At 33.9% G+C, this 27776-nt stretch overlaps 1 protein-coding gene across 1 annotated transcript in view; it reads right to left on the reverse strand.

Moving 5' to 3' along the window:
* Positions 1 to 27776, reverse strand: part of LOC114331122 (nose resistant to fluoxetine protein 6-like) — a 191440-nt gene that overhangs the window by 47047 nt on the left and 116617 nt on the right. Inside the window, exons 5-7 of the mRNA XM_028280598.2 lie at positions 5151 to 5344; positions 4933 to 5096; positions 3884 to 4052 (exon numbers count right to left, since the gene is read on the reverse strand). Coding sequence (XP_028136399.2) covers positions 3884 to 4052; positions 4933 to 5096; positions 5151 to 5344 — 527 coding nt within the window. The remainder of the gene's footprint in view (positions 1 to 3883; positions 4053 to 4932; positions 5097 to 5150; positions 5345 to 27776) is intronic.

Raw genomic sequence — 27776 nt, forward strand, 5'->3', positions numbered from 1 at the left:
CCGTCACTTCTGTTAACCGTCAGGGTCCATATATAAGTTATATTGTATACATAAGTAAACATTTGGTCATCAGTTCATTTTGTTTTCGAAGAGCATTGCCATAAGCCAAATGAAATTCGTTGAAATGTACACGTGCAGTTATGCCACCACCACATTTTTTTATGTAAATAATTTTTGTTCTTATTCAGGGCTCTGGATTAAATTTCAACTTATATAGGTAATGATAAATGATAGCATGCTTTTAGAGTTCTATTTTTAGAATCGCAAGCCGAAAACAAAAACGCACAGCACAATAATTATTATTAGTCAATTTCTGTGTGTCACCATAACACTATGAATTTTTATTTTTTTTTAATGTTCTGTTAACCGTCTTTTCGATTATCCGTCATACCCTTGGTCCGGTGCCCTGACGGATAATCGAGGTTCCACTGTACTATAATTATTATAATAAAGAGTTAGTAAAATTTAAAAAAAAGTAAACGAAATGTTAGGAAACAAGGTAAGGTTTCAATGTACTGAGATATGTTTGATTGTGGTTTTGAATCTTACCTCGTTTACTGACGTTTAGGTTTACGTTCCTTTTTAATTTTTTTAAACCTTTCTGTAAATGTTACGAGTTTACGAGTAACGATAGAAAATTAAAAATCTATGAAAATTTGTTTTGCTGGTTTTTTCTGGTTTTGCATCTATATGGTAATATTTTAGATTCATTACATTGCATTACTCTATCATGAGGTTTGCACATAATAAATTGTCTCTATATGAATCTATTTAAAATTCATTTACACTTGAAAAACCTGCAATAAAACAATTATGGAATATCCTATGAATTTGACAATCGCAAGTTAATAGTGAGGTTAAAAGTTTCAAAAGTTTGAGATTATTTGGTCTCTTTGCAACTTGTTGAAACATTAATGCATACTTTTTCAATAAGTCAGCGCAGCCAGATTAACCTAAAATTTCAAATTAGTGCGCACGGAACGTCATTCTGATCGTTTGCTTATTGTCGACATACTCGACATTGTCGACATTGGCAACAACTTTAAATCACTCGACATCGACATGATTGTCGACATGTCGACAATCGAATTGTCGACATGACATTATCGACACCGCCCATCCCTGACGGGGCCTAAGAAAATGGGTGAGTCACACAATTTCACAAAAAAGCGAATATTTCGCGAAATGAACGTCAGATCGAAAAACTAAAAAATACGTGTTCAATATTTTTCAAAAGTCTATCGAATGGTACCAAAACGAACCTACACGGAAAGAGGTGAGGGGTAGATTAAAAATTTTAAATACGAACCCTGCGATATTTCGTGAAATGAACATCAGATCGAAAAACTCCAAATACACGTATTCAATATTTTTGAAAATCTATCGAATGGCACCAAACACGAGCCCTCACGGAGCGGAAGTGAGGTGGGGGATTTAATTTAAAATGTTAAATAGGAGCTCCCAATTTTTATTGCAGATTTGGATTCTTTACGTAAAAATAAGCAACTTTAATTCGACACATTTTTTCGAATTATGGATAGATAGAGCTATAATCGGAAAAAAACGATTATTTCAAATGGAAAATTAAATTAAAAAATGAAAAGTCCCCCACTTTATGGAAAACTTAAACATGTTCCTGGTTTTAGCACATACTCTTCACAATCCAATAGGTCCCCATAACGCTAAAGTATCTGCAAATTTAGCATACTTTCCGCCCCTACTATGAGCATTTATTGATGAAAAACATGGATAATTGTTAACGCACATAACTTTTTTATTATCCCACATAAGTAAATTAATCAAAAAGGAGAATGTTAAGAAAGCCTAATTCTACAATCTAGTTTTAATTTGAATATTTATTTACATATGCTAGAATATTCCACAGGGTGTTACAAACTTTAAGAAAAAAACACAGTATAATTGATACACTCGGTATAAAATGATATTTACCTGTCTAGCAACGATATTATTACAACGATATTCTTAAATAATAAGGCTATAACATAATAAAAGAATCACTCAAATCGGACCAATGGTTTAGAAAATTCGAGACATCAAACATGTCCCATTTTTAAGGTGTTCGGCTAATTTTGCCGGTGTAATTATTAATTTACATGGAATGTGCATACTATTGTCCTTTTCATGATCATTTTTCAGTGCGTCACAAATGATAGGAAAAAGGGTAAGTCCGTGATAATACACATTTATGACATTTATTCTAACATGACATTTTAGTTAAATCTGACAGTTGTCACATTTTATTTTCAATTTAGAATAAAAACAAATCAAATGTGTTTCTTGCATTTATAAAATGGTATTTTCTTTGATTTGTATAGTCTTATAAATTATACAGATTATATTTGTAATATTATTATCTAATTAAAAAAAATTATTTTTTTTAATTATGGCGCCATCTATCGACAACTAGAATAATCACAGAACTAGAAGTAATCACCGACGTGCCTTTTTTTCTGTCACATACAATTTAATGCTTTAGAAAGAAATCGAAAAACTGTGACGCACTAAAAGATGATCATGAGAAAAAGAATATACATTTCACACCATATTCTAAACGAAAACATTGAAAGAGATAAGAAACTTGACAAACGCAATGTAAGCAATGCCAAAATTAAATGAGTCACATATAATATAATCTCAATCAAAAACACAGACTGTCGCGGACCGCGGACCATGGGAAGACCTGTGTCCGCGGTGCGTTGGAATCCGTGGTCGTCGGCTGTGCGTGATGATCCGTAGAATCGCAGACCGTGGGAAGCCGCTATTGTATACGAGCAGAATTTGTACCGGCAACACTGCAAATTCGAATAACATTGAACTTATTTGTCATCTGAAGAGTCACAATGTTGCCATACTTAATTTATCTATTTCTTGTATAATTTCAATCAAAGGTATAATCATAATGGCAGTATTAAAAACAAAATGTTATATTTTTATACTGGGGTATAATGTATAAGAATAAGATTGTATAAGAACGTTTAATGTATAAAGGTAACGACTTATAGTCTGAACAAATTATAAGATACTTAGGCCATTTTTCGGAAAAGTTGTTTAGCAGTTATTTTAAGTATTTTAAGTGTAATCGAATCTTAAGATTGCATAGGTATATTAGTAATATCGATTTGCAAAGTCCGCAGAAAGTGTGCTATTTTGTTTAATGTTATTTTTGTATGCAGTATTTACACTGATATTTTTACTATTTACTTTTCAAAGCTTTACTTCAAAGCGATTTTTTAAATGCACCTTTATGTAATGTGATAGTATGGAAAAATTGAGGATATGGCAACGCTGTCTTATGTCAAGTTTGGAGGCTTATATCCAATGTTAAAATGCGTACAAAAAGTTAGTTAAAATGCGTACATAAAGTTAGGTTAAATTATATTTTCAAGGCATAATCGTACAACATGTCCTTTCTTTCTATTAAAGAATTATTTAGACCAGCCATTGAGAATAAATTTCAATGTAAAAATATTGCAGACAACAACACAATTGACACTATTAGCTAAAGCTATCATGACAGCTGAAATGACCTTGAAAAATGACAACAATAATTCGTATACGAGCATCACGATTCGAATGGTTCATACCCATTCGAGTCGTCGTATACGAAAAAATTCATACACGAAGTATTCGAAAATACAAGACATCGGATTTCAAGAGAAATCCTTCTAATTTCATATGCGAAATATGCTTGAATGAATTCGAAAATACGACCCCTGATCTAAAGCGACTCTACTTCTATTGCTTGTTCCCATTCGATTTCTTTTAGAGCTTTTTACCCGTACAGAAATAAATTTAATGATCTAAATTTTACTATTTAGATGGTGTCCATTTTTGTATTAAGTAAAATTTTAAGACGACTTACATAATTCTCTGTGTTGAAGTAATTGTTAATAAAGAACAAATTGAGCCACCAGCTTTTTCTGCATCTTTCTCTTTCTACTTCGACACGTTCTCTCCATAAGGGACCATTTCCGGTTTTGACAAATAAAGTACAGTAAAATGCTAATATGACTGTGTAGATAGACACCATTCTAAAGCAAAATGACAAATTCGACTTATTAAAAATCACTTAAACCTATTCGAAATAAGAACTATACAGTGCTAGTCAAAAATCCGGTCATACTTCAAACAGTCACACCTATTCAGTCATGCTAATTTTGTTTGAGTTTAAGTTGATTTTGATTAATAGTCAAAATTCAAACGTCCGCCTATGGTTACTTGTCAAAAAAATTCGCGTTGACGTAAAAACTCCATGGAATTGAAACCGTTAACTTTTTGACAAGTAACCATAGGCGGACGTTTGAATTTTTAGTAGTGCTAAACCAGTGCTAAAGTAGAATTTTAGTATTTATTTTATTTATTCATCAAAATCTGCTTAAACCCAAAAACAGTTAGTATGATTGAATAGGTACATTGAGATTATATTTTCGCATTTAATTATTAAATATTCAAACGTATAGGGTTTTTCATCGATTGTCATTTGTTTCGAGCTACATATGACTGGTTATTTGTCAAAAAAATTGACGTTGACGTAAGAACAACTGGATAATTGAATAACGTCAAATTTTTGACAACTAACCAGAGGCGGAATTATTACCTAATTAAATCCGAAACTAAAATTTTAGTCTTTATTTAATTTATTCATCAAAATAAGCTTAAACTTAAACAAAATGATTGAATAGGTGTTTTCAATATCTTTCAAACGAGGTATCACTTGCCATTAAGTCCCATTTAAAATTATCGGTCACAGTCGCGCTGTAACGTCATCTGTCACTATTACGTCACCGGTTATGTCAAGTTGAGAAGCCTAAGTCCGCTTATTTTCTCCCTCCAAATTTCATTATTATAAGTAAAACTGTTCAAAAGATACGAGGGGGCCGGACTTTTGACTAACACTGTTTATAACCGTACCTTATGTATCGATGTATGTACAATTTAATGATAATAGAATTGTCATTTAACTTCTGGTAAGAGAGTAGAGCAAAATATGCAGCTAAGAATCCAGATATAGTAAAAAACGTGTCCACCAATATTGGTCCGTTTAGAACAAACGTCATCCAAAAATTGGAGTACATCTAAAAAAATGTAGGTATATAAGATTCCTTCAGCAAAAACTTCAAATATCGTACCTGTTCTACATAATCTGGATTACAAATATCAGCACCAAAATCGAACATACTTCTGTGGATGAAAATAATTAAAATCATGGAAAACACTTTCATTCCAGCTGTGCAGTTCAAACCATCAACATTATTATTAGCTGATGTCAGTTTCTTTGTGTTACTTTGAATAGCAAAACATAACAAGACATTGTGTAGTGTACCTGAAAGTAAATACAAAAGTATTAACCTTAAAAATACATTAACTTTCAAGTGAGCAGATCCAAATATTTACGTAAAGACGGATATACATATGCGCTCTGCTCGGTGTGCGAGCCGCTCGCGCGCAGCATATTTGTTAGATTAGTACCTACGTGTTTTCAAGTGGCACACAAACGGCTCGCACACGGCGTACCACGATCTAACTTCTGTCGGCTTTTCAACAAATGCTTTGATGGTTCGCAATACGTATTTGGACGGGTTTGCGAGTGGTTTGTTGGTTTTGGGGCGCCTGAGTTGAATATTTGTTAGTAATGGAGTGTTCGGAAGGAAATATCAAACTTATTGATGTTTACCGTGGAAAATGAAAATGAGATGATGACATTGAATATATTTAAACATGTTAGCTTACAACCCCCAACTTGCAACCAACTTGCAACCATCTTGCAACCAACTTGCAACCAACTTGCAACCAACTTGCAACCAACTTGCAACCAACTTGCAACCAACTTGCAACTCAACTTTCAACCAATCGGGATGAAACCAAACACTTCTCGATGAGAATAGGAGAAGCTACTCCCGACGTCGGCCGATATCAGATCTGATCTGATCGAAAAAAACGGATCCAATGTAGGCACCCACATTTAATATTAATTATCTACAATTACTACATGTTCGTAAGTTTCCTCTGGATCGCGCAAGGTTCGTCAAAATGAAAAATTTTAACGAACATTAACCGCGCCACAAACGCGCGGCGCTCACACGGCGCGGATATGTATCTCCGCCTTAAGAAAGCGATATTTTACGAATATAAATTTATTAGAAAATTGTTTCTTATATCAGATAAACATCATCGTCACGCTCTTGTCTGTCCCAGATCTTCTTTGGTCTTCTTCTCCTACTTCCCAGGAACCGTCAGATCAGCCATTCTTATTATTGGACGATTAAGTTCTCGATATTGAACATAATTCTAATATGTGAGAATCTCCTCATATACACATTCTTATTAATGTTATCCTTTTTTGTAACTCCACTCACCCATCTAAACATTCTCATTTCCGCCACATGAATTCGTTGTTTTTTTTTAATTTTTAAATAGCCCACATTAATTTCTGCACACACCAAAACTGGAATAATCACATAAAGAGAGTGAGGGAGAACCGTGTGGTTAAAATGACAAGGGAGAAATCACCGATCGGTAGAGGAAGTATCAGTCGACACGTAAAAGATGGAGCCTTGAACCTGAACAGCAGAATTGCTTATAAAGAGAAAGAAGGAGAAGAATAAAGCTGGTATTATGCCTGTTTTATAGAAATTTTCCTTCAGCCTCATTTAATTTTTTAGTCACACAATACATCAATTACTTGCATTTCCATCTCTTTTCCTATTGCGCTGCCATACCGGCGATTCTAGGTACTTACTTAAAACTAATATTACTTTTAACAATAATTTCACCATACAAAGATATGTTTATGGTAACAATCAAACATTCCAAATAGTCTGTTTATGTTCTACTAAGTTTTAAACTTTTTTCCTAAAGAGCTTGTCCAAACTGTTCCAGTTTTTAATTTTAGAACGCTATCAATATTTCATACCTCACACTATGTAAGTACCTACTTAACATACATTAAGCACCAGAGAATGTTAGCCTGTAGTTTTGTTGTTACCTGATCCAACACTAATGAGAATAAATAAGGACAAAGCAATCCAATCCTACCTTCACATGAAATTTATCAGTTCTCTCATACCTGCCCTAACATTAGTTGTTACTCCCTCATGCAAGTCTCTCGCAATCGTTACATTATCACCAGGGACTGCTTTCATATTGAGTGCCCACCACAGAATCTTTCGTGGAACTTTATCGTATGCTCTCTCAAGATCAATTGGGACCGTGCAAGTTCGGCAAAGCGACCCCTAGTTCTACGCTCTGTACTATTATTCGCACTTTTAATTATATTGGCCAATTATATTAGTCCTAGTTACTGGATAATTGTCAAGGCCATAGTCCAAAAAAATAATAAGAAGAAAAAATAAGATTCAGGTTATGTTATGAAAACATCAACAATAGTATGTGGTAAATAAAATTAGTTATTAAAATGCAGTACTGCAAGCAAAATACAATTAATTAAATTTACCTTTATATAATAATTGCATATCATATCAATATTTTGGAGCAATATATAATTTTTCTGCTTCATTGACAGAAGGTATGAAATATACGTCAATTTGACAATTTCAATTGACAATAAGAATTATTTAAGATAGTTGCAATATTTCTCCGCGACTCGCGCAGGGTCGTTTCTCGTTTCCCTTTCCAAGTACTTGCACACCGCGAATATGAGTACCATATGAGAGTTTGTTTCTTTAGTCCTGTACTTTTCCATCAACTGTCTTATAACGAAAATTACATCTGATGCAGATCGACGGTGCACGAAATCAAACTTGTAATGTTGTCGTTTTATTTGATACTCCGGGTAACAAAATACAGTCGAAGACAAAGGTTCGGTTTTAAGATATTTTATTTAGAATCAAAACATACAAAAATAAGATAATTAGCCTTAATTACTCGTTAATGACGTTAATAAAATATATTTATAATCTACGCATCGAACCTTCGGTTCGGGTTGATGTGACGATACTTGGTACATGAATGAATAATATTGACGATCGCGTGGATCAGGAATTACCTTTATTAATATGAACAACAAAGTTTTAGGTCGGGAAGGTCATGCACTGACGCTATATTTATAATGAGGCAAGTTCAAGAGAAATCGTTGGAATACAACAAACCGGCATATTTATGTTTCATGGACCTTAAGAAAGCATTTGACATGGTAACATTAAAGGACGTTATCCATTTGTTATACTTTAGAAAAGTACCTCTAGGAATAATTAAAGCGATCGAAAACATCTACCAGAACAACAAAATAAAAGTAAAAGTGGACAATGAATTAACTGACCCAATTGAAGCCGGCAATTGGATAAGACAGGGATTCCTTGAGTCCTTTATTGTTTAACCTGATCATGGACGAAATAATAAAAAAAGTAAGAACTGAAACTGGATACCAAATGGGAGTAAAACAACTTAAAATAATCTGCTATGCGGACGATGCAATACTAATCTCTCAACGTGAAGATTATTTACAACTTATGCTGCACCAATTCAACATAATCGCCAGAAAATTTAACATGTTAATTTCCTCAAAAAAGACAAAATGCATGGTTATAACAGCAGATCCAATAAGATGTAAATTGGAGCTGGAAGGTCAGGTAATAGAACAAGTGATGGAGTTTAAATATCTAGGCATCACACTATCTAGCTACGGAAGGCTCAAAACAGAAGTGGAAGGTCAAATGAATAGAGCAAACAGAGCCGCAGGTTGCCTGAATGACACAATATGGAGAAATAAAAATATCGGAAAAGAAATGAAAGGCAGAATTTACAAAACAGTCATCAGACCAATAATGGCATATGCGGCAGAAACACGACCCGACATAGAGAGGACAAAAAGATTGCACGAAACAGCGGAGATGAAAACCCTTAGAAAAAACGATGGTAAGGCTCTATGGGACAGAGCTAGAAGTACAGATATACGACGGAGATGCAAGGTGTATAACATTAAGAACTGGGTAAGAAACAGAAGAATATAATGGAATGACCACATAAGCCGAATGACAACAAATAGGATAGTCAGGACAGTGAGAGACGGTTCCCCAATAGGAAGACGATCAGTGGGAAGACCACGAGAACGATGGAACTACAACTTACTAGAGGCACATTGAAAAAACAGACAAAGTCATGTCTATTCTGAAGCTATTTTCTTGTGGCATTTTTATAATCAAGTATATTCAAATGGGAAATAAGCCACAATTTTACCTAAAAATGATTTTATTAACGTTTCTACGCCCAAGTCGGGTGTCGTTGTCAAAATACAAAATAATACTAAATAAACATATTATTATTTAATATTATTTTAGTATTATTTTTTATTTTGACAACGACACCCGACTTGGGCGTCGAAACGTTAATAAAATCATTTTTAGGTAAAATTGTGGCTTATTTACCATTTGAATATACTTAAGTCATGTCTATGCAAAAAAAATGAGAAGAAGAAGAATATGAAATAGGCGTATAAGGAGAGGACATCTCGCTCAACTCGCCAGGGGGAAAGACATGTAAGGAAATACGATTACCGCTCGTATAGGATAGGTAAAAGGAGAAACCGTCGGATTTGTTCAACGCACCAAAACGACGGGGGAAAGTGGTCGGGATTACTCACCTCTTATACCTTGTTGTTATTTATTATTCTTCGATCAACGCTCCAAGAAAAATCCAACTAGGCTTTTCGTTCCGTCTTATATATCGTCCGAGACGGTATAAAAACACGTTTTGCTTAAATCATTGGCGTACTGTAGACGATAAAATTATATTGTCGTCACAAACTGATTATTGGGTATTTGGGATTTTTCGCGTATCCGTGTAGCAATTATTTTCTTCCATATTTTCATGGTCTGACTAAGTAGTTTTATACTTTTGTGGTTTGTAAATTGTTGAATACCTCCTTTGTTTCTGTAAACAGGTACCAATGTACTGCTTCTCCATTCGTCTGGCATTTTTTGTCCAATGTGTACTTTATATAAACTTGTTACTGTCTCTCCTAATGCTGTCCACACTTCCCGAGTATTACCTAACTGCTTTATTTTTACATTTAAAAATATTGTTTATTATTTTTTTCAATTATTTTAATTGTTTTATTGTAGTAAACTTTGTAGCTGAGACTTTTCGTCTTCTTCGTTTTACGAGAGATGCCGCTGATTTCCGTCTCAAAGGTGGAATTATTGCATTTACGATAATTTTCCTTAAATAAGGCAGTGTGTTGATATTTGTTTCAGAATTGTGACTGCATAGCTAGATTGATAACGCCTGAGAGGAAGAAATAGCTATCTGGAGAAGGCGGTCCAACTCTCCAACTCTGAATCAAATAAAAACAAAAACTGCCTTTCCTCCTTTTTCATCTTTCCTCAGATTTTTGAGTACTTGAAACTGTTTTCCTAGACGAAAAGAAAGTATATGCGTGACCGTTGTCCTGTCTGCTTTCTCCTATATTCGTCGTATCCGTGCTTATAAATTGTTAAAGCCTGAGATTTAGGATGTAACCAGAAAGCAGTTTCTTTTAACGAAAAGTCTTAGATTTAAAATATTGTTTATTATTTTATTTCAATTATTTTAATTGTTTTATTGCAGTAAACTTTGTATCTGGGACTTTTCGTCTTCTTCTTTTTACGAGAGATGTCGCTGATTTGCGTCTCAAAATTGGAATTATTGCATTCGCGGTAATTTCTTTAAATAAGCAAGTCTATTGATATTTGGTTCAGAGTTGTGACTGCATAGATCCATGCATAACGCCTGAGAGGCAGAAATAGCTATCTGGAGATGGTGGTCCAACTCTGAATCAAATAAAAACAAAAACTGCCATCCCTCCTGCTTTATATTTCTTTATTTTTTGGATTGCTTGAACCACTTCCTCGTTTGTTCCACCTAAATATAAATTTAAATACCCTACTTTCTATACCTTTGTTTCTCTTTCACTATTTATCAATTTGACCGTTTAGATCTAGACACGTTGCTAATTTAGCCATTGCTACCGCTACTTTATAACAGGCCATTTCATCCTGTTGGATAGCACAAACAGAATTGACAGATGTTAATATGTCAGAAAGGGACGAAATTGGGCTACAATGAAATAAACGAAGGCTCCGTTGCTCAGATTCGATGGAGGTGTGGGGTAGGGTGGAACGAAAGGATAAGAATTTTTTTTTTATAACTTTCTAATAGTACTCGAAAGTTGCCTTATTATGTCTACAGTAAAACTACAAAATAATTTTGTTTTAGGCTTACATCTTGAGGTGCCGAAAGAGCTTTGAAAAGATAGGTTTTTAACAAAAAAATACAGAAAGTTTCAAATATTTTATATATTTAACCTGGTGCCATAGCTAACATTTCTTGGTCAAATATTGTGTCTAATAACAGTTAACATTGCTATCATTGCTATTTGTACACATTGCTATAAGATTTCTTTAGTTACAATATTCATCTTTATACTTAAATAAATTGTTTTTTTATCTCAAACTTGGACATAATCTTTTGGGAAGCGATCTTTGTTCTAACAAAGCCATTTTTTTCCTTCAAGATCATAAACACTAAGAGATGACTCAGTCACGAGCTTTATGACTCTTCTCACTGCCTGTGTATGACAGGGAAAATACGGAAAATCCACACACTGCACTAGAAAACTAGGGTCTCTTGCTGTACTTATATACTTTTTTAAGTCCTCGTCAGCTATATGTTTTGTCATAGGAGAATCAGTAATTTCTTCTTTCGTCCAGTTAATTATATCAATGTAGTCATTGGCATTAAAGTTAAGCTTCAGGACAACAAACTTCCTTAATTTATGAGTTCCGATCTTGCCTTCAAAAGTCGCCCCAAACCTAGCTCCCTTATGTGTTTTCTTGTCACATAACATGGAGAGAAGCACATTTTCTGGGTGAGAGAAGTAACCACTCCTTTGAATTACTGGATCAATTATTTGGAGATGTTCCTTACAAAAAAAGATAACGTGAAAATTTTATGAGTCTCCATAGACGTTTTAATCCATTTACACACAATGTTTTCAGTTTGATATGAAACCAGACTATGGCATACACCTTCATCAAATACATAGTTAAAGTTTTCAGATTATTTGAAGGATTCTCTGTTGAAGGACATACACCACTGGAGATTGCTTTGCATATTTCAAGTAAATATTTTTGATTTGTGCTTAGATCATCCTTAATATCTAGCAATAGGGAGGTTGTTTTGTATGGGAGCGAAATTAACCACAGGAAGCTGGTTACAGATTTCAAGTGGTTTCTCTAAAAGCCCTCCAAATTCATTAGGTCCTTTAGTTTTTCCATCCAATGTGCAAAAATGACGCAAAAGCAATTCATTGGTATATAACAAACAAATCAGCCACTTCAGCGGCTTATTTACGTTTTTTTCTATTAAAGCTATTACACCATTGTTAACACCGTTTTTAGTGGCAGTTCTATCACATCCGGCAGCTGTTATATTGGCAATGTTCAAAGGATTGTCACCTTGAAAATGTTGCATTACCCTATATTTTATAGCTTCGCCTGTTCCGGAAGTAGGAGTTATATGCCCTAGGAAGGTTGATACAGTTTCCTCTGCTATTGAAATGTGCTCTTCTACTATAGTTTTAATATTAAGTTATACTAAGTAATGAAATAAATATTTACTATTAAACATTTCTTAAATGTGGAATTCAAGTTCAAACTTTGCCAGTTTTAGTAAAAATAAAGATTGGAGTGTTGTAAGTTAAAACTATAATTATCTTAAAACAGTGGTTTTAGAGTGTGCATTTATCATTTAAAATAGGAATTAAGACATTACAATAGCTATTTTTTACCAAACCAAAATCATGAAAATTCGCAAAATTTAACTAAAAATTCTAATTCTAACCTTTTGCGGCACCTCTAAAAATATTTTGTTTGGAACATGTTGTTGTCTCATGAGACAACAACGCGTACTATCCGAGATAAACACATGATGGAATTAGGTATCGAACAGCCTGAAATATTAACGGTTTTTCTTTGAGACACAGATATATTTTTAACATACAAACGAACGATGGATTTACATATCGAACAAGGTTGAGATCTTTGATATACCTGGGTTGGTCATTAAATAGCGTCGTCTAAAATCAAATGTAATTGAAAAATAAGGGGTAAAATGATCGTATCTTTTGCACCGTTTCAACTTTCGCTTCGTTGTATCTTAAATAACAGGCTATTTAAAAACGTATAGTGTATCCTATAATTTACAGAGTGTATGATTCATTTCGAAATTAGCTCAGAACATAAGCCAGTAATAACATAACCTGTCCAAAGCAAACTGAGAAGACAACTGAACTGCTACGAGATAAAACACACACTTTTTATCTAGCATCATTCTCTTCCACGCATGAAACTGATGACAAACCAGCTACCGCCTGTTATTAAGTAAAAACACATGATATTTTTATGAACGAATTAGATTTAGTACATTGAAAAGAGATAGGTACAAAAAAAAGACAAATGGGGATGTTTTCACATATTTTAACTACAATTTCTGACGTTTTGGTTTGTTTACTTTTGTGGCTGTCAGTTTGTTGAATTTTTTGCTATTATGTTGTCGAATTTTTGCATTTCAAAGTTTTTTATACTATACAAACAGCTGTTTTCACAACTAATTTTATATTGGAGTTTGAAATTTTATGGTAATTTTATGTTATTTTACGATTAATTTTGACAGCGTACAAAGCTAACCTTTTTGACACAGTTAAGGAATGCTTGTGTTTAATGTTCCACCAAAGTGAATAAAATAACAAACAGAAAATATGTTATTGAATTTTTTTATAAATTGTTTATTTATTTATTAATCAATAATAATAAAATAATTTATTAATCTACTTCAAATGTAGCTGTCATTATGCACCAAACTTTTAAAGCAAAACTTAAATTTGACATTCTATTTATTTGATAACGTCAAATTTTATACTATAACCCGTGGTCGGAGTAATACACACTTTCTGTCACTTGCTGTTGCGTTTAGTAAATTTCCGACTTCTTTCGGATGCTTTAAATAATGACGCACGGGTAAAGACTCGTGGACTCAATAGAAACAAGCGATTTCAATTTAATATTGTACAAATCTCTTATACATACAGCAAGATCAAAATTAAAAAAACTCAAAGTTTGGCTTGTCACCAATACTTGTTCGCAGCTTTTCCGTTAGGTATACTAAAAAGTTAAAATGGTTTTCCTTCGGATATGTGATACCAGTAACAATGTGAATTTCGATTACGGTGGCATAATTAACTTTTGAAACGCACACGTGTATGTGACGTTAGCTGTAGTTAAACCTGTAACAACTAAGCCTTTTTCCTTGTTGGATTATTAAATCTAGTCAACAAAATCAACTAAATTATAATAATTTATACAAAATTGACAGTTCGATAGGCTGAAGGGATGTTGATAAAGACGTGCCAATAATAGAAATATTTATTTGGATACTTGGTTTTTGGTAAGGTTTTTCAAATTTTTATCTTATAAAATATGCTGCTGATAAACGAAAATGATATCAAAAAGAGATGGAAATAGTTATTTTCCTAACAAGTGCAGAAAGTCATACTTTTCCGCACGCGATTGCAGTTTGCCGAACGAAGCGAAGCGGAGTTCGGCCAGCAGTCGAGTGCGGAAAAGAGACTTTCTGCAAGAGTTGGGAACAATATTTTTTCTACGAGCATTTAAAAATGACCAAATCTTAATCAATTAATTGAATTAATATAAAAATACATACACAAATTAAATGTTTGACAAGGTTGTCAAAACCAAACTTTCTATATAATTGGTTAGCATGACGACGATCTAATAACACCGAATTAAATTCAATGCGGTGCCTAAATACCTGTTATGTACAGGTTTTAATATTTTAAAGGCACAGCAACGATGTCAAACAAAGCAATTATTGTCAAGAAGCACGTCACATACTTTAAAATTTATCTTTACTTACGAATTAAAAAATAATTCAGTGATTTAGATGACATCAAGTGACGAAGAACTACCTCCATCTATCCTCGACGTTGTCAATTATCTTAATTTGTTACCGGAAAAATCAGCAAACAGGTACAAGAAAGAATACAATATTTTTATGAGTTGGTGTAAAGAAAAAAGTGTAAATAGCTTAAAAGAAGTGTTTTTTGGCTTATTTTATTAGTCTATCCAAAATCTGCAAACCAAATACTTTGTGGTTCCGCTATTCCATGCTCAATTCAGTATTGAAAATTGAGAAAAATGTCAATATAGGCTATTATTTTAAGTTAACAGCATATTTGAAGAAATAAGCGTAGGATTCAGTTGTACGTTCAATATAAACATTGTAAATAATAAATAGATATAATTAGAATTACATATTTTGTATTTGATAATAATAAAATTGTTAAAAAGTTGACTTAATTCTTTGACAATGTTGTCAAAACCAAACTTTCAATATAATTAGTTAGCATGACGACGATCTTGGTTTCCATGACGGTGGATACGCGTGCGGAAAAGTAAAAACCGCGTGAGGAAAAGTAAACCGCGTGCGGAAAAGTAACACGCGTGCGGAAAAGTAAAACTTTCTAAACTAAAATGCGTGCGCGAAAATAAACATTTTTGCACGCTCGTAGAAAAAACTTCTTTCACAATTTAATAAATAAAAGATTTGAAGTTGAGCCACCGAAGAGCAATGGTCACCAAAATTACAAATTGCTCATAAACTTACAAAAAATAAAGTTAGGTAAAGCAGTTGAACCAGATGATATTCCTGAAAAAGTTTTGTGGAGAGACAGAAACAATAGTAGGGGAGCATTGGATGCTAAATTTGCAGTTGCTAAAGCGTCATGGGGACCTATTGGATTAAACGTCCTTAAACAAAAAAAAAAATATTAAGTTAAGTTTTCCATTTTAGTGGGGATTTTCGATTTTTTAATTTAATTTTATATTTCCAAAAATGGTTTTTTCCGATTATAGCGCCATTTAACCATATTTATAAAAAATTTCTCGAATAATAGTTACTTATTTTTACGTAGGGAATCCTTGTGGGGTCGTGTTTTGTGTCATTTGAAAGATTTTTGAAAAATATGAACACGTGTTTTTCAGTTTTTCGATCTGGTGTTTATTTCGCGAAATATTCGCTTTTTTTTGTGAAACTTGTGACTTGCCCATTTCCATACGCCCCGCTATAATCGTCAGATTTTTTTAAATATACATTGTTTTTCATGTACTTAACTTACCTTTTCTTAATCTGAAATTTTCGAGTATTTCTAAGGATAGATTTATTTCCCAACGCCCATTTAGTTCCCAGACTGCCCCCAACGCATGCCCCTGTATTAAGATTCTATATATGGTAAGGGTACATTTACAGAGTACAAGGTTTCTTCCCATGTGATTTTCTGGCGCGCTCGAGTAACGCGCAAAATTTCCGTTTGGGCTCCCCTACCACAAGATGGCTAAAAGGTTTGTTTAATAGAATTATGCAAGTACTATAGATACTTAGTCACACTAGGAAAATATGGGGAGAGTCATTGATAGACGGATACATGAAGAAACCGACATTATGATATCAGTTTCGGTTTATGGAAGGCAAAAACAAATGCTCATCTGGAATTCAATGATTTTAAGGATACATTCTTCAGGTCTTTTAGAAGTTCTGTGGTGGACTCTCGATAAAAAAGGAGTTCCCAGTGAATAAAGGTTATGAGAGACATGTATATGGGAGTAACAACTAGTAGTATTAAGTCAGCTCTGGGAAAGACTAATTTTATGTGGAGTGTTATAAGTAGGATTGGAACAGGTCTCGGTCTTCTTGTTCTTACGGTGCTTATCTGGATATTGGCGATCAGCTTGGCCGTCCTAAGTTTGCCTACCGCTAGTCGGAATAGTCCGGTTGTAGATGTGTTGAATCACATTCTCAGGTTTTGAAGCCAAGGTATTTTTCTTCTGCCTTGGTTCTTCTTTTCTAATACTTTCCCCTAAAAAATGAATAGCAACAAGCCATATCTCTGTTTATTTCTCATAACATGGCCAAGATATTCTATTTTGTGCTCTTTGATTGTGGCGGTAATCTCGCATTCCTTGCCCATTCTACGTAGGAACTCAATATTAGTCACAATACCCACCTATGAAATTCTTAAAATACCTGTAACACCACATCTCCAAGGCCTCGAGTTTTCTTAAAGAAGCTGCAGAAAGTATCCAGGCCTCTACTCCATATAATAACGTAGAAAATACATATGGGTCATTTAACGAATATACGACTCAATTGGATTATCTCGGCAACGAATATTTTACCGTGCAACATAAGAATTACGAAAGTAAATGGCTCTAATAATTATTATAATTATTATAATTATAATAATTATAATAATTATTCCAATAAACAACAATTAAATGTAATTTTCAATTTACTTTCTTTCTTCATATTTTGCACAGTAAAATATTCGTTGTCGAGATAACCCAAGAGAGTCGTATATTCGTTGAATGACCCATATATATCATCTGTTGATATAGATTTTGGTGAAGAAGTGATAAATCGTGACTTTTGAAATGAGACTTCATCGTTAAGAACGCTGGTCTTGCTTTCCCTACGCGTTGTTTTATTTAGGTATCGGTACCTATTCCTTATTTATGCTCATCAGGAATCAGATAATCTGAAAACTATAATTTACATTCCTTGGTATTTACTATATCCTAGTGGTACAATGCTAATAGGAAATACTGATATACAGGGAAGTAGAGCAGACACTGAACAGTGCATGTACAAATTTGTCATTACAAATAAAATGATAAATTTGGATGGTAAAATGATCTTTAAAAGTAATTAAGTTAAAAAATACCAAGTTTTTTGTAAAAGGTGTATATTAAAATACCCTAAATAAGGGTCACAATACAAAACGATTTTGGATTAAGGAATCCATCATCAGTGTTTAAAAGCCAAAAATTGCATGCCTGAGCCACCAAAATGTATTAGATATAAACCCTTTAAATGTAAATGATATGGTTGTTTTACATATTTATATAAAGATCATTTGATGTTAAAGATATGCCTGGATGTTACCCAGTTGACCCAACTGACAGTTGGCCATTGAAATCCAATATGTCAGGTTTTCTCCAAAAAAATTCCAACCGCTTGGGAAGAGTCCTGTGTTGCCCTGGGTAACATCTACGCATATCTTTAACATCAGACGATCTTTATATAAATATGTAAAACAACCATATCATTTACATTTAAAGGGTTTTTACCAAATACATTTTGGTGGCTCAGGCATGCAATTTTTGGCTTTTAAACACTGATGATGGATTCCTTAATCCGAAAACGTTTTGTATTGTGACCCTAATTTTTAGGGTATTTTAATACCCTAATATAATAAATATACCCTAATATACCTAAATATACCCTAATATAATAAATTTTAGGGTAGGGTATTTTAATATATACCTTTTACAAAAAACTTGGTATTTTTGTGATTTATGGTATACAGCCAGCTACAGGAAGTTTATTTTCCTCGTGGATTTTGTTAATTAAGTTAAAGTAACTAAGATCTGTACACCCGTGTTGAGCTGCCCCCCCCCCCCACTTGCTAATAACTCAAAAAGTATTGATTTATTTTAATAACATTATATAACAAACGATATGTAGTCGCCAAATAATTAATTTAAATTATTTTAAGTACAACTCTCTCTTAAGCCGGGAATATGGGATGGTTTTCTTGCGAAGGGGTTGTAGCTCAATAATCGAATAGCGCGTGATTCAAGAGTTTATTCTTAGAATATAAGCTAGACGAATTAAACTACTATTAACTTTTTTATAAAAACTTAACAGTTTTTCAGTGATTTACGAAAAACCGTTTCAAAACATGCTTTTTTTTTACGAATAATTAAAATCTTTGATCTTTAATAACTTAAAAAGTATTGACTTATTTTAATAACTTTACACAACAAATTTTGCTTATAAATTATCCTTTTATTGATTTGTGCAGTTATTTTTTATAAAATAATTTTCACCCCCGAGGAGAGTCGGTATCCACCCTCAGGGTAAAGGCGCAAGGTGGTACCATGTCACATTTTCTTGAGGTATCCTCTAACCACTAACCAATTTTCGTGAAAATCGATGAAGGTTCACCGAAATTGAAGGTAATTGTTGATTTTTACCTTCAGTGACTGCACTATACAAAATAAATTGCAATTTACTGATCTAAATGCACGTAATTTAGGAGCTCATAAATTATTAAATGATATGTAGTCGCCAAATAATTAATTTAATGCATTTTAAGTACAACTCTCTCTTAAGGCGGGAAGATGGGGTGGTTTTCTTGCAAAGGGGTTGTAGCTCAATAATCGAAATGCACGTGATTGAATAGTTTATTCTTAGAATATATAAGCTATAGGAATTATATCCGCAATACGATATATTTTAAGTTTTCTCAGCATTTTTCTCTTAAGTTAAATCAATTAAAGGGTTGTTCGGGGGGTGAAGGGGATGAGCTCAAAAATCGAAACTATATCATTTCAAGAGCTCATAAATAGCTCGTAATTCTGCAGCAAAAATCGATTCAATATTCCTATTCTTGAGTTTATTTATACACTATTTAGTCTATTTATACACTAAAATATTAAATTCCTGCTCAGTGGAACGAGCTCAAAATTTTTAATTTGCGGAATATGAAAGTTCATATACAGCTCATAAATAGCTCATAAATCAGGCCTATTTGTTTTTTAATTTTTGCAAGTTGGGGAGGGGGGCAGCTCAACACGGGTGATCTGTACTACAGAGTATTGGGAAATATATAGAGGTGAATGCAGTAGAATAAGAGTGATATGGATGAAGTAAAAGCTAGTGGTTATGTCAGTGTTATGTGACAGAAAGACTCCAATGAAACTAAAAGGAAAATTCTATAAAACTGCCATAAGGCAGTATAAAATGATGTACGGAACTGAATGTTGGACAGTTAAAAAGAAGCAGAAACAACAAATGTCTGTCATGGAAAAGGGAAATATTCGATGGACTGACAAAAAAAGATTGAATATAAAATAATATAATATACTTAAACAGAGAATACATTAGGAGAAGTTTAGGAGTGGTACCAATTGATGTCAAAGTGGGAGAGCAGATTTTAAGATATTGGTAGATTATGAAGAGTTATTCAGAAATATAATTAGGGTATTGGAATTATCAATAACATCGGAGATGACGATTGGCACCCCATTTTTCGGAAGAGAAATCTTTAATGGTGGGTGGCACCACCAAAATGGAAGACATCAAAATAATCATCACACTATATAAAATCGCTGATCTACAAGTTCCGAGAAGAAGCAGCAGAGCAAGATGTGTCTGTGAAGGAGATCGGTAATATGTACTGAAAAAAATTAATTAGGGAAGCCAACCCCACTTTTAAAAGCAAAGGAAATGATAACAATATTAACCAACAACATTTTGCAGGTTTTCTTATTAGCTTATATTCGCCCTGGTTTGCTACTGCTTGTATTATTGTCATGCCATGCCACACTTTATGCCTACTAATCCCGCACGCTAAAAATTCAATCAGAAATTGTAGTATACATATACAATCTGGGAATTGAAATAAATGGAACACTAATCTCCAATTACATACAAAAAATTCCAATTTACTACCCGACTTGGCATTTGTTTTGTCTTGGAAACTTGATAATGCTGTGATCTGAAAGTAAGTATACTTTATGCAGTTTTATTAGTATTTTATTTGAATGTAAAATGCTCTAAGTTGAAGCATTTTAATAAAAGCTATGCGTTCGATAAGATCGCAATATTATATTTTTTCATAAAATTGCCGTGAAAGAATCTCAAGTATTTAATTGAGGTATTTGTTTTACCTTCATCGGTGGTTCCCAAAGTGTGGATCGCGACTACATGGGGGCCGCGTTAAAGAGCTGTAGGGGTCGCGAAATTATTTTCAAAAAAATTAATGTTTTTTAAAAAGATGTTTATTTCATAGATTATAGATTCAATAAAAATATGTCAAAAATACGCCTTAATTATCATAATAATTCTAGTGGCACTACAACATGGGGTGGGTCTTGGTTGACTGAATTCGCTTGACTGAATTCAAACTCCCTTTCATTTGGAACGGTCGTCCATGATAGTTGAGTCAGTGGGTCGCTTCACCGTTCTTACAATGGCCATATTTATGTTATCTCTCTATTGTATTCATAGACAGGCTTCCTCCGAGATTAACTTGGTAATGCGGTTATTATGGAGTCTTTACACGTAGCCAGCTCATCTAAAACGTTGGAATTTAATCTCTTGCACTACGTCGCCAGCCCTATACATCTGTTTGAGTCGGCATTTGTTCTCATTCGGTATTGGTTAGTCTTGGGGTCTTGAAAGTGCCCAACCATCCTTCTAAGGCTTTTTCCCTCAAAACATCGGAGATTTCTTTCCAGTGCTTTTGTGAAATACCATGTCTCACACCCATACATAAGCACCGCGCATCGGTATAATCATTGTTTTATTATCCTGATTTTTTATGTTAGGCTCTTAGATTTAATAGTGTTGTGGACGCTATACATGCATCTGCTTGCTCTCTTAATTCCCCCTTTTATCTGTTCGTGTTATCGTTGTCTCATTGTTTATGGTGATTGTTGCTCTGAAATATATAAATATTCACTCTTTCAAAATTATACGGGTGTATGTGTATTGTTACATTTTATTCTATTCTATCCTGCTTATTTTGTTTGTTAATGCACAAAGGTACTAGATGGTTCAATAAGTTTTGCGGTTCGATAAGAGAGGGCGTTGCTAGGAACGTAATTTTTTTATGTTGGTACACTGTTCTTATGAACGTATGTGAATTTTCATTTCAATCTGTCAATTAATTCGTTGTTTACAAGCCATTTAGTATCAATATATCACAGTAGTTTTTACAAAGGAAATAATCAAGTATCATTTAGTGACTAATTTTTATTTTTGGAAGGTTTAAAAGCAAAGGATATTTGTGAACGAATGTTAAAAGTGTATAAGAAATCCTTCAATAGCCCTCAATAATTATTTATTGCAGTAAAAAGATGGATTGCTGAATTTAAACGTGTATATGCCTTGAAACGGACACGTCAAGGACGTCCACAAACAGCAACAACACCAGAAAGCGTAGAAAAAAAAATACAGGATATGGTGTAGGATACTCGTCGAGTGACTCTAATCGTCGATTTAGTCGGATCCCTAGGCATTTAGTTGGGCAGTGTAAAGGCTGGTTGACACGATCCAAGTTGGATCCAAGTGTACTTGTCCCAAGTTAACTTGGACGCTGCGCGCGCTTACTTGGAAGCTACTTTGATCGTGTAAATTACTTGGACGTCAAATCAAATAACCATTGCAAAAATGGCGAAAGTGATTATGGAGGGGATTCAAGTGGTTGCTGACTGCTGATATGTTAATATATGAGCTTGAAATCCAGAAAAAGAAATAAAAAAAGGAAAATTTGGACTCGTAATTGGATACGTGAGGCGCTTGGAGCTTCGTCTAATTTTCTAAATGAAGTAGTAAATGAAGATACATTTAAAAACCATTTAAGAATAACTACCGAATAATTTGAACAACTATTGCATGGTCAATTGAAAAATTCAAAAAGTTGATACAAATATGAGAGAAAAAATTTTTGTCTGAATATGTGCATAAATAATTAAATTATCACGTAGTGTAACTTGTAACAAAGAAGAAAACTTCTGTTGGAGTGACGTAGAGAGAAAGATAAACTCCAACAGAAGTAAGGAAAAAATAATGAACTAGATGTAGGCTAATGGAACAAAAATGACAAAAATTAAAGGGCTTATACGTTGAGAGGCTGACGTAATAAAAATAGTCCAGTTATTCTCCATCCTCCTGGTATTGGAAAATTTCGGGAAAGTTTGTTAGTATCAAATAACTCACTACTTATAATGTTTACGGTAGTGATTGAAAACTGTGTTCTGAGTATTTTCACGTTGGAACTGACTCACTTTAGATCCAAATGTTCTGCTTCTTTACTTTTATTCCATGTAATCTGCAATAGACTTGGAACGTCGCGTAATTATTTATTGAATCTTGAATCCGGCTCAAAGGACCAGGTTTTATATGTAGGAAACTAGTTGTGGACTGTAGAAAATATTTATTTTAACATAGGTCGAAGGTTTCATTCTTTAATTACGCTACAAATAATAAATTAGACAAAATAGATAATTCTAAAAAATGTCTCCGTCATTAATTAATATTGTTTCGGATAGCAACCCGATAGATCCATTTATCGTTGGTTGTAATCACCGCTTCACATTCTAAATGAATCCACACGTTGATGAACGGGATTTGACACTAATGAAATACTAAACATGGCCCCACGTTGAAAGGAAGCTTTCAAGCCTCCCCTTCTGCTATTGGTAAGGGGCATATTTTTGATATGGACCTCTTGAATTGGCAGTTGGACCATGGGCAGTTTTGATAGTTACTACTCTTGATATACCATCACGGCCTGGATGTAATGCGATTATTCTGCCTAGTGGCCACAGTAGCGGGTTAGTGTTCTCGTTGCGAATTAAGACTAGATCGTTGCACTTAAGAGTAGTTTTGGGTTTTAAGCATTTTGGACGACTCTCTAGTTGACAATGATAATCACGATGCCAGCCTTTCCAAAAATGTTGTTGAAGCTGTTGCATATACTGGAACCTTGAAAGGCGGTTCAGCGGTATGTCGGTAACGTCAGGATCTGGTAGTGATGTAGCTGCTTTACCCATTAAAAAATGTGCAGGGGTGAGCACAGTGAGATCATCTGCATCGTCGGTTATAGGACATAAGGGTCGAGAATTCAGTATTGCCTCTATTTGTGTAAGTACAGTATAATACTCTTAAAATGTAAGTAAGGCATTAGATAAAACACGTTTTAAATGAAATTTAACAGCTTTTACGTCAGCTTCCCATAAGCCACCAAAGTTAGGCGAGTTGGGTGGCAGAAAATGCCATGACACTGATTCATTGTTGATTCTAGATGTGATATCTGGAGAAGAATTTTTAAGGGGACCAGCCAACTCTTTAAGTTCTGAATTGGCTCCCACAAAATTAGTTCCATTATCGGAATAAACATGTGCAGATTTGCCACGACGGGCGACAAATCGACGAAATAATGAACAGTCTCAGAACAAAACTTACTGAATTAAGCCTCAATGTTTTTAATTGTACCTATGATATTATCATTCTTACAGAAACTTGGCTCAATAGTGACATTGCTGATGCTGAAATTGGTCTTGTCAATTACAATATCTATAGACAGGATCGTACACCTGCCTCTAGTTCATCTCTTAGAGGGGGTGGAGTATTAATAGCTATTTTAAAGAAATATTCATCATTACGAATCCAATCTGATCCTTCTATTGAACAGCTGTTTGTACGGTTCCACGGCAAACTTATTCTGGGAGCTCTATACATTCCACCTCAATCTCCAGCCTACACCTATCAAGTTCATGCTGACCAACTGATGCTTCTAAGTGAACAGTTTTCATCCCTGAAATTTCACTTATTTGGTGACTATAATCTCCCCTCAGCTAGGTGGAGAGTTGAAGATTATTGCTCTTCTGCAACCTCACAAACTTCATCACCTCTAGCTGTAGTTGATGCCATTGAGGTTGTTTCAAATATGTGTGCTTATCATAATCTTTTTCAATGTAACTTTATATTTAATAGCAGGGGTGTTATTCTGGATCTTATCCTGGCCCCAGAAGAGCTTGTCATTTCTGAAGCTGACGATGCTCTGGTTTCACCTGACTCTCATCATCCTCCTCTGTTAACATCATTGCAGCTTAATGTTTTTGATAGGTCAATTTCTGGTAACGAATATTATTATGATTTCCGTAATGCAAACTTTCCAGAAATTCACCAATGTCTAGAATATATAGAATGGGATAACCTGTTTCGTGGTAGAGATCTTTCCGACATGATCGCTATGTTTTATGACATTATTTACTCTCTCATTGAACATTTCACTCCAGTTAAATATTTTAGTACTAAGAAATTTCCTTGTTGGTATTCTTCTGAGCTTAAGCAATTGTTAAAGGAAAAAATAAAAGCTCATAAAATTTATAAAACCTTAAAGACTCCTGAAAGCTATGCTGATTTTTGTCATCTGAGAACAAATTGTAAAAATCTATCTAAATGCTGTTATGACAATTACATACGTTTCACCGAATTTTCTATACAAAATAACGCAAGGCATTTTTGGAAATTTGTAGGTAGCAAGCGTGAAAACAATTGTATACCTGACTCAATGACCCTGAATGACTCTGTAGCTTCATGTGGCAATGATATTGCCAACTTATTTGCAGATCACTTTTCATCAGTTTATAGTGATATTACTTTAAATTGCAATGTTGACCATATTCAGTCTCAACTCAATATCTCATCATATCGTATCCAGATTTCCAAAATTTACGAAAAGCTTTCATCATTAAGTGTCAACAAGGGTCCTGGGCCTGATGGTATACCACCTAATTTTCTTAAGGAATTCAGTTTTGTACTATCGCGACCTTTGTTTCATATATTTAATAAATCTTTGGATGTAGGTCAGTTTCCAGACTTTTGGAAACTTTCTTATGTCACACCAATATATAAATCTGGTAATAAATCTAATATTAGTAATTACCGCCCTATATCTATTCTTAGTGTTATACCAAAGGTGTTTGAGAGTATTATAACTGATTTCCTCACCTTCGATAGCTCCGGGATCCTAAACTCTCAGCAATTTGGTTTTACTACAGGTAAGTCTGCTGAACTGAGTTTGTTGACCTATGTTGATTTTCTGTCTGAAGCGTTGGAGGAGGGACTTCAAGTTGATTCAATTTATACTGACTTTTCCAAGGCCTTTGACAGAGTAAATCATGAACTCCTGATTCAAAAGCTTAGCTCCTATGGCATAAGTGGACCTTTGTTGCAGTGGTTACAGAGTTATTTAACCGAAAGATTTCAACAAGTTCGAGTAAACCACTTTTACTCACAAACCTTTCCAGTTAAGTCAGGTGTACCACAGGGGTCCCATTTGGGTCCATTACTCTTTAATATATTTATTAATGATATTACCAACTGTTTTCACGATTGTAACGCCTTGCTATTTGCTGATGACTTGAAGTGCTTTAAAGTTATAAAAAATCATTATGATGCTGCCATATTGCAATCAGAACTGAATAACCTCTCTGCATGGTGTTCACTTAACGGTATGAACCTTAATTCAATCAAATGTCATGTAATTAACTTTAACCGTACTCACCACCCAATATTATCAAACTATTACATTGATGGCCAATTGCTCAACACTGTTAATAGAATCAAGGACTTGGGGATTACACTGGAAAACTCTCTTTGTTTCAATACTCACATCATCAATGTCATTCAAACATCTATGAAAATGCTGGGTTTTGTAAAAAGAACAACTCGTGATTTTACAAACATATCCAGTATTAGAGTTCTTTACTTCTCTTTGGTCAGGTCTCACCTTGAGTATTGTTCTTCAGTGTGGTCCCCACACTACTTGGTCTACATTAGGAAACTTGAACAAGTCCAAAATAGTTTCTTCCGTTACATTGCTTTTAAGCTTCATACCTATCAAGATTACGCTGTATGGCAGCATCAACTGCAGGTCCCTTCTCTTGCAAGCAGGAGAAAACAAAGGGACCTTTTGCTATTATTCAAGATCTTAAATGGTATATGCAGTTGTTCTCAACTACTTAATAAGATCGCACTGTTTGTACCACCTCGCACCACTAGACAAGTGCGAACATTTTATGTACCATTCCACAGGTTTAATTATTCACTTTTTTCATTCGTACCCAGAGTCTTGAATTTAGCAAACTCCCTTTGTAATTTACAACTGTTCGACAACTCCATCAGTCGTTTTAAAAGAAATTTAGATGGGATCAATATTTGAGTGAAGCGTCTGTAATTTGTTAACTTGGTTTTATGATATTATTTCATAGTACATATTTACTTCTAATATTATATTTATATTTCTGTATGTCTGTTTTTTATATTATATTATGTTATTGTTTTTTTTTCTGTACACTATGTATTTTTGTAGAATTGGGCTTGCCCGTAAAATAAATAAATAAATAAATAATGCAAGAAAAGCTTAAGTACTTAGACCTGATACTAATTCAAGGTGAATTGCCTTAACTGCGAAACAAATAAACAAGCAAATGTAACATTTGTGAATTTTTGATCCTCTACCTTTTTTATCCAAAATATTAATTGGCCCTGCGTAATCTACTCCTGTAATATAGAAAGAGTGATGAGGCGATACACGAGGAAGGGAGAGGTGCCATGATAGTGGCTGCTGGTATCGGCTTAGAACGATAGCACTTAATGCATGTGTGATAGGTTTGTTTAGCTAAATTTCTTGCATTTATAGGCCAATACTTTTTCCTAATGGATGATAGTAACAGTTGTGGACCAGCATGCAGTAATGCTGCATGCTCATGCCTAAATAATAATTTTGAAAATATATGTGAGCTAGACAAAAGTATTGGATGCTTTTTTGAATATGTTAAGCTTGAATTTTGCAACCTTCCTCCTATTCTTAAAATATTTTTATTATCTAGAAAAGGATTCAAATTAAGAATTTTTGAAGTTTTGTCTAAAGGCTTGTTTGTCTTAACCATATGAATGGCTTCAGAAAAAGATTCTTGTTGTGATTGTTTTATGAGTATGTCCAGAGCATTAGATAATTCAGAGGATATTAAGTTACCAGATAGTTTCTGATTATTAGGATTACAATTATGAATAAATCGGATGCAATATGCCATAGTACGTTTTAA

The sequence above is a fragment of the Diabrotica virgifera genome, chromosome 4, assembly GCF_917563875.1.
Source record: "Diabrotica virgifera virgifera chromosome 4, PGI_DIABVI_V3a".
Lineage (NCBI taxonomy): Eukaryota > Metazoa > Arthropoda > Insecta > Coleoptera > Chrysomelidae > Diabrotica > Diabrotica virgifera.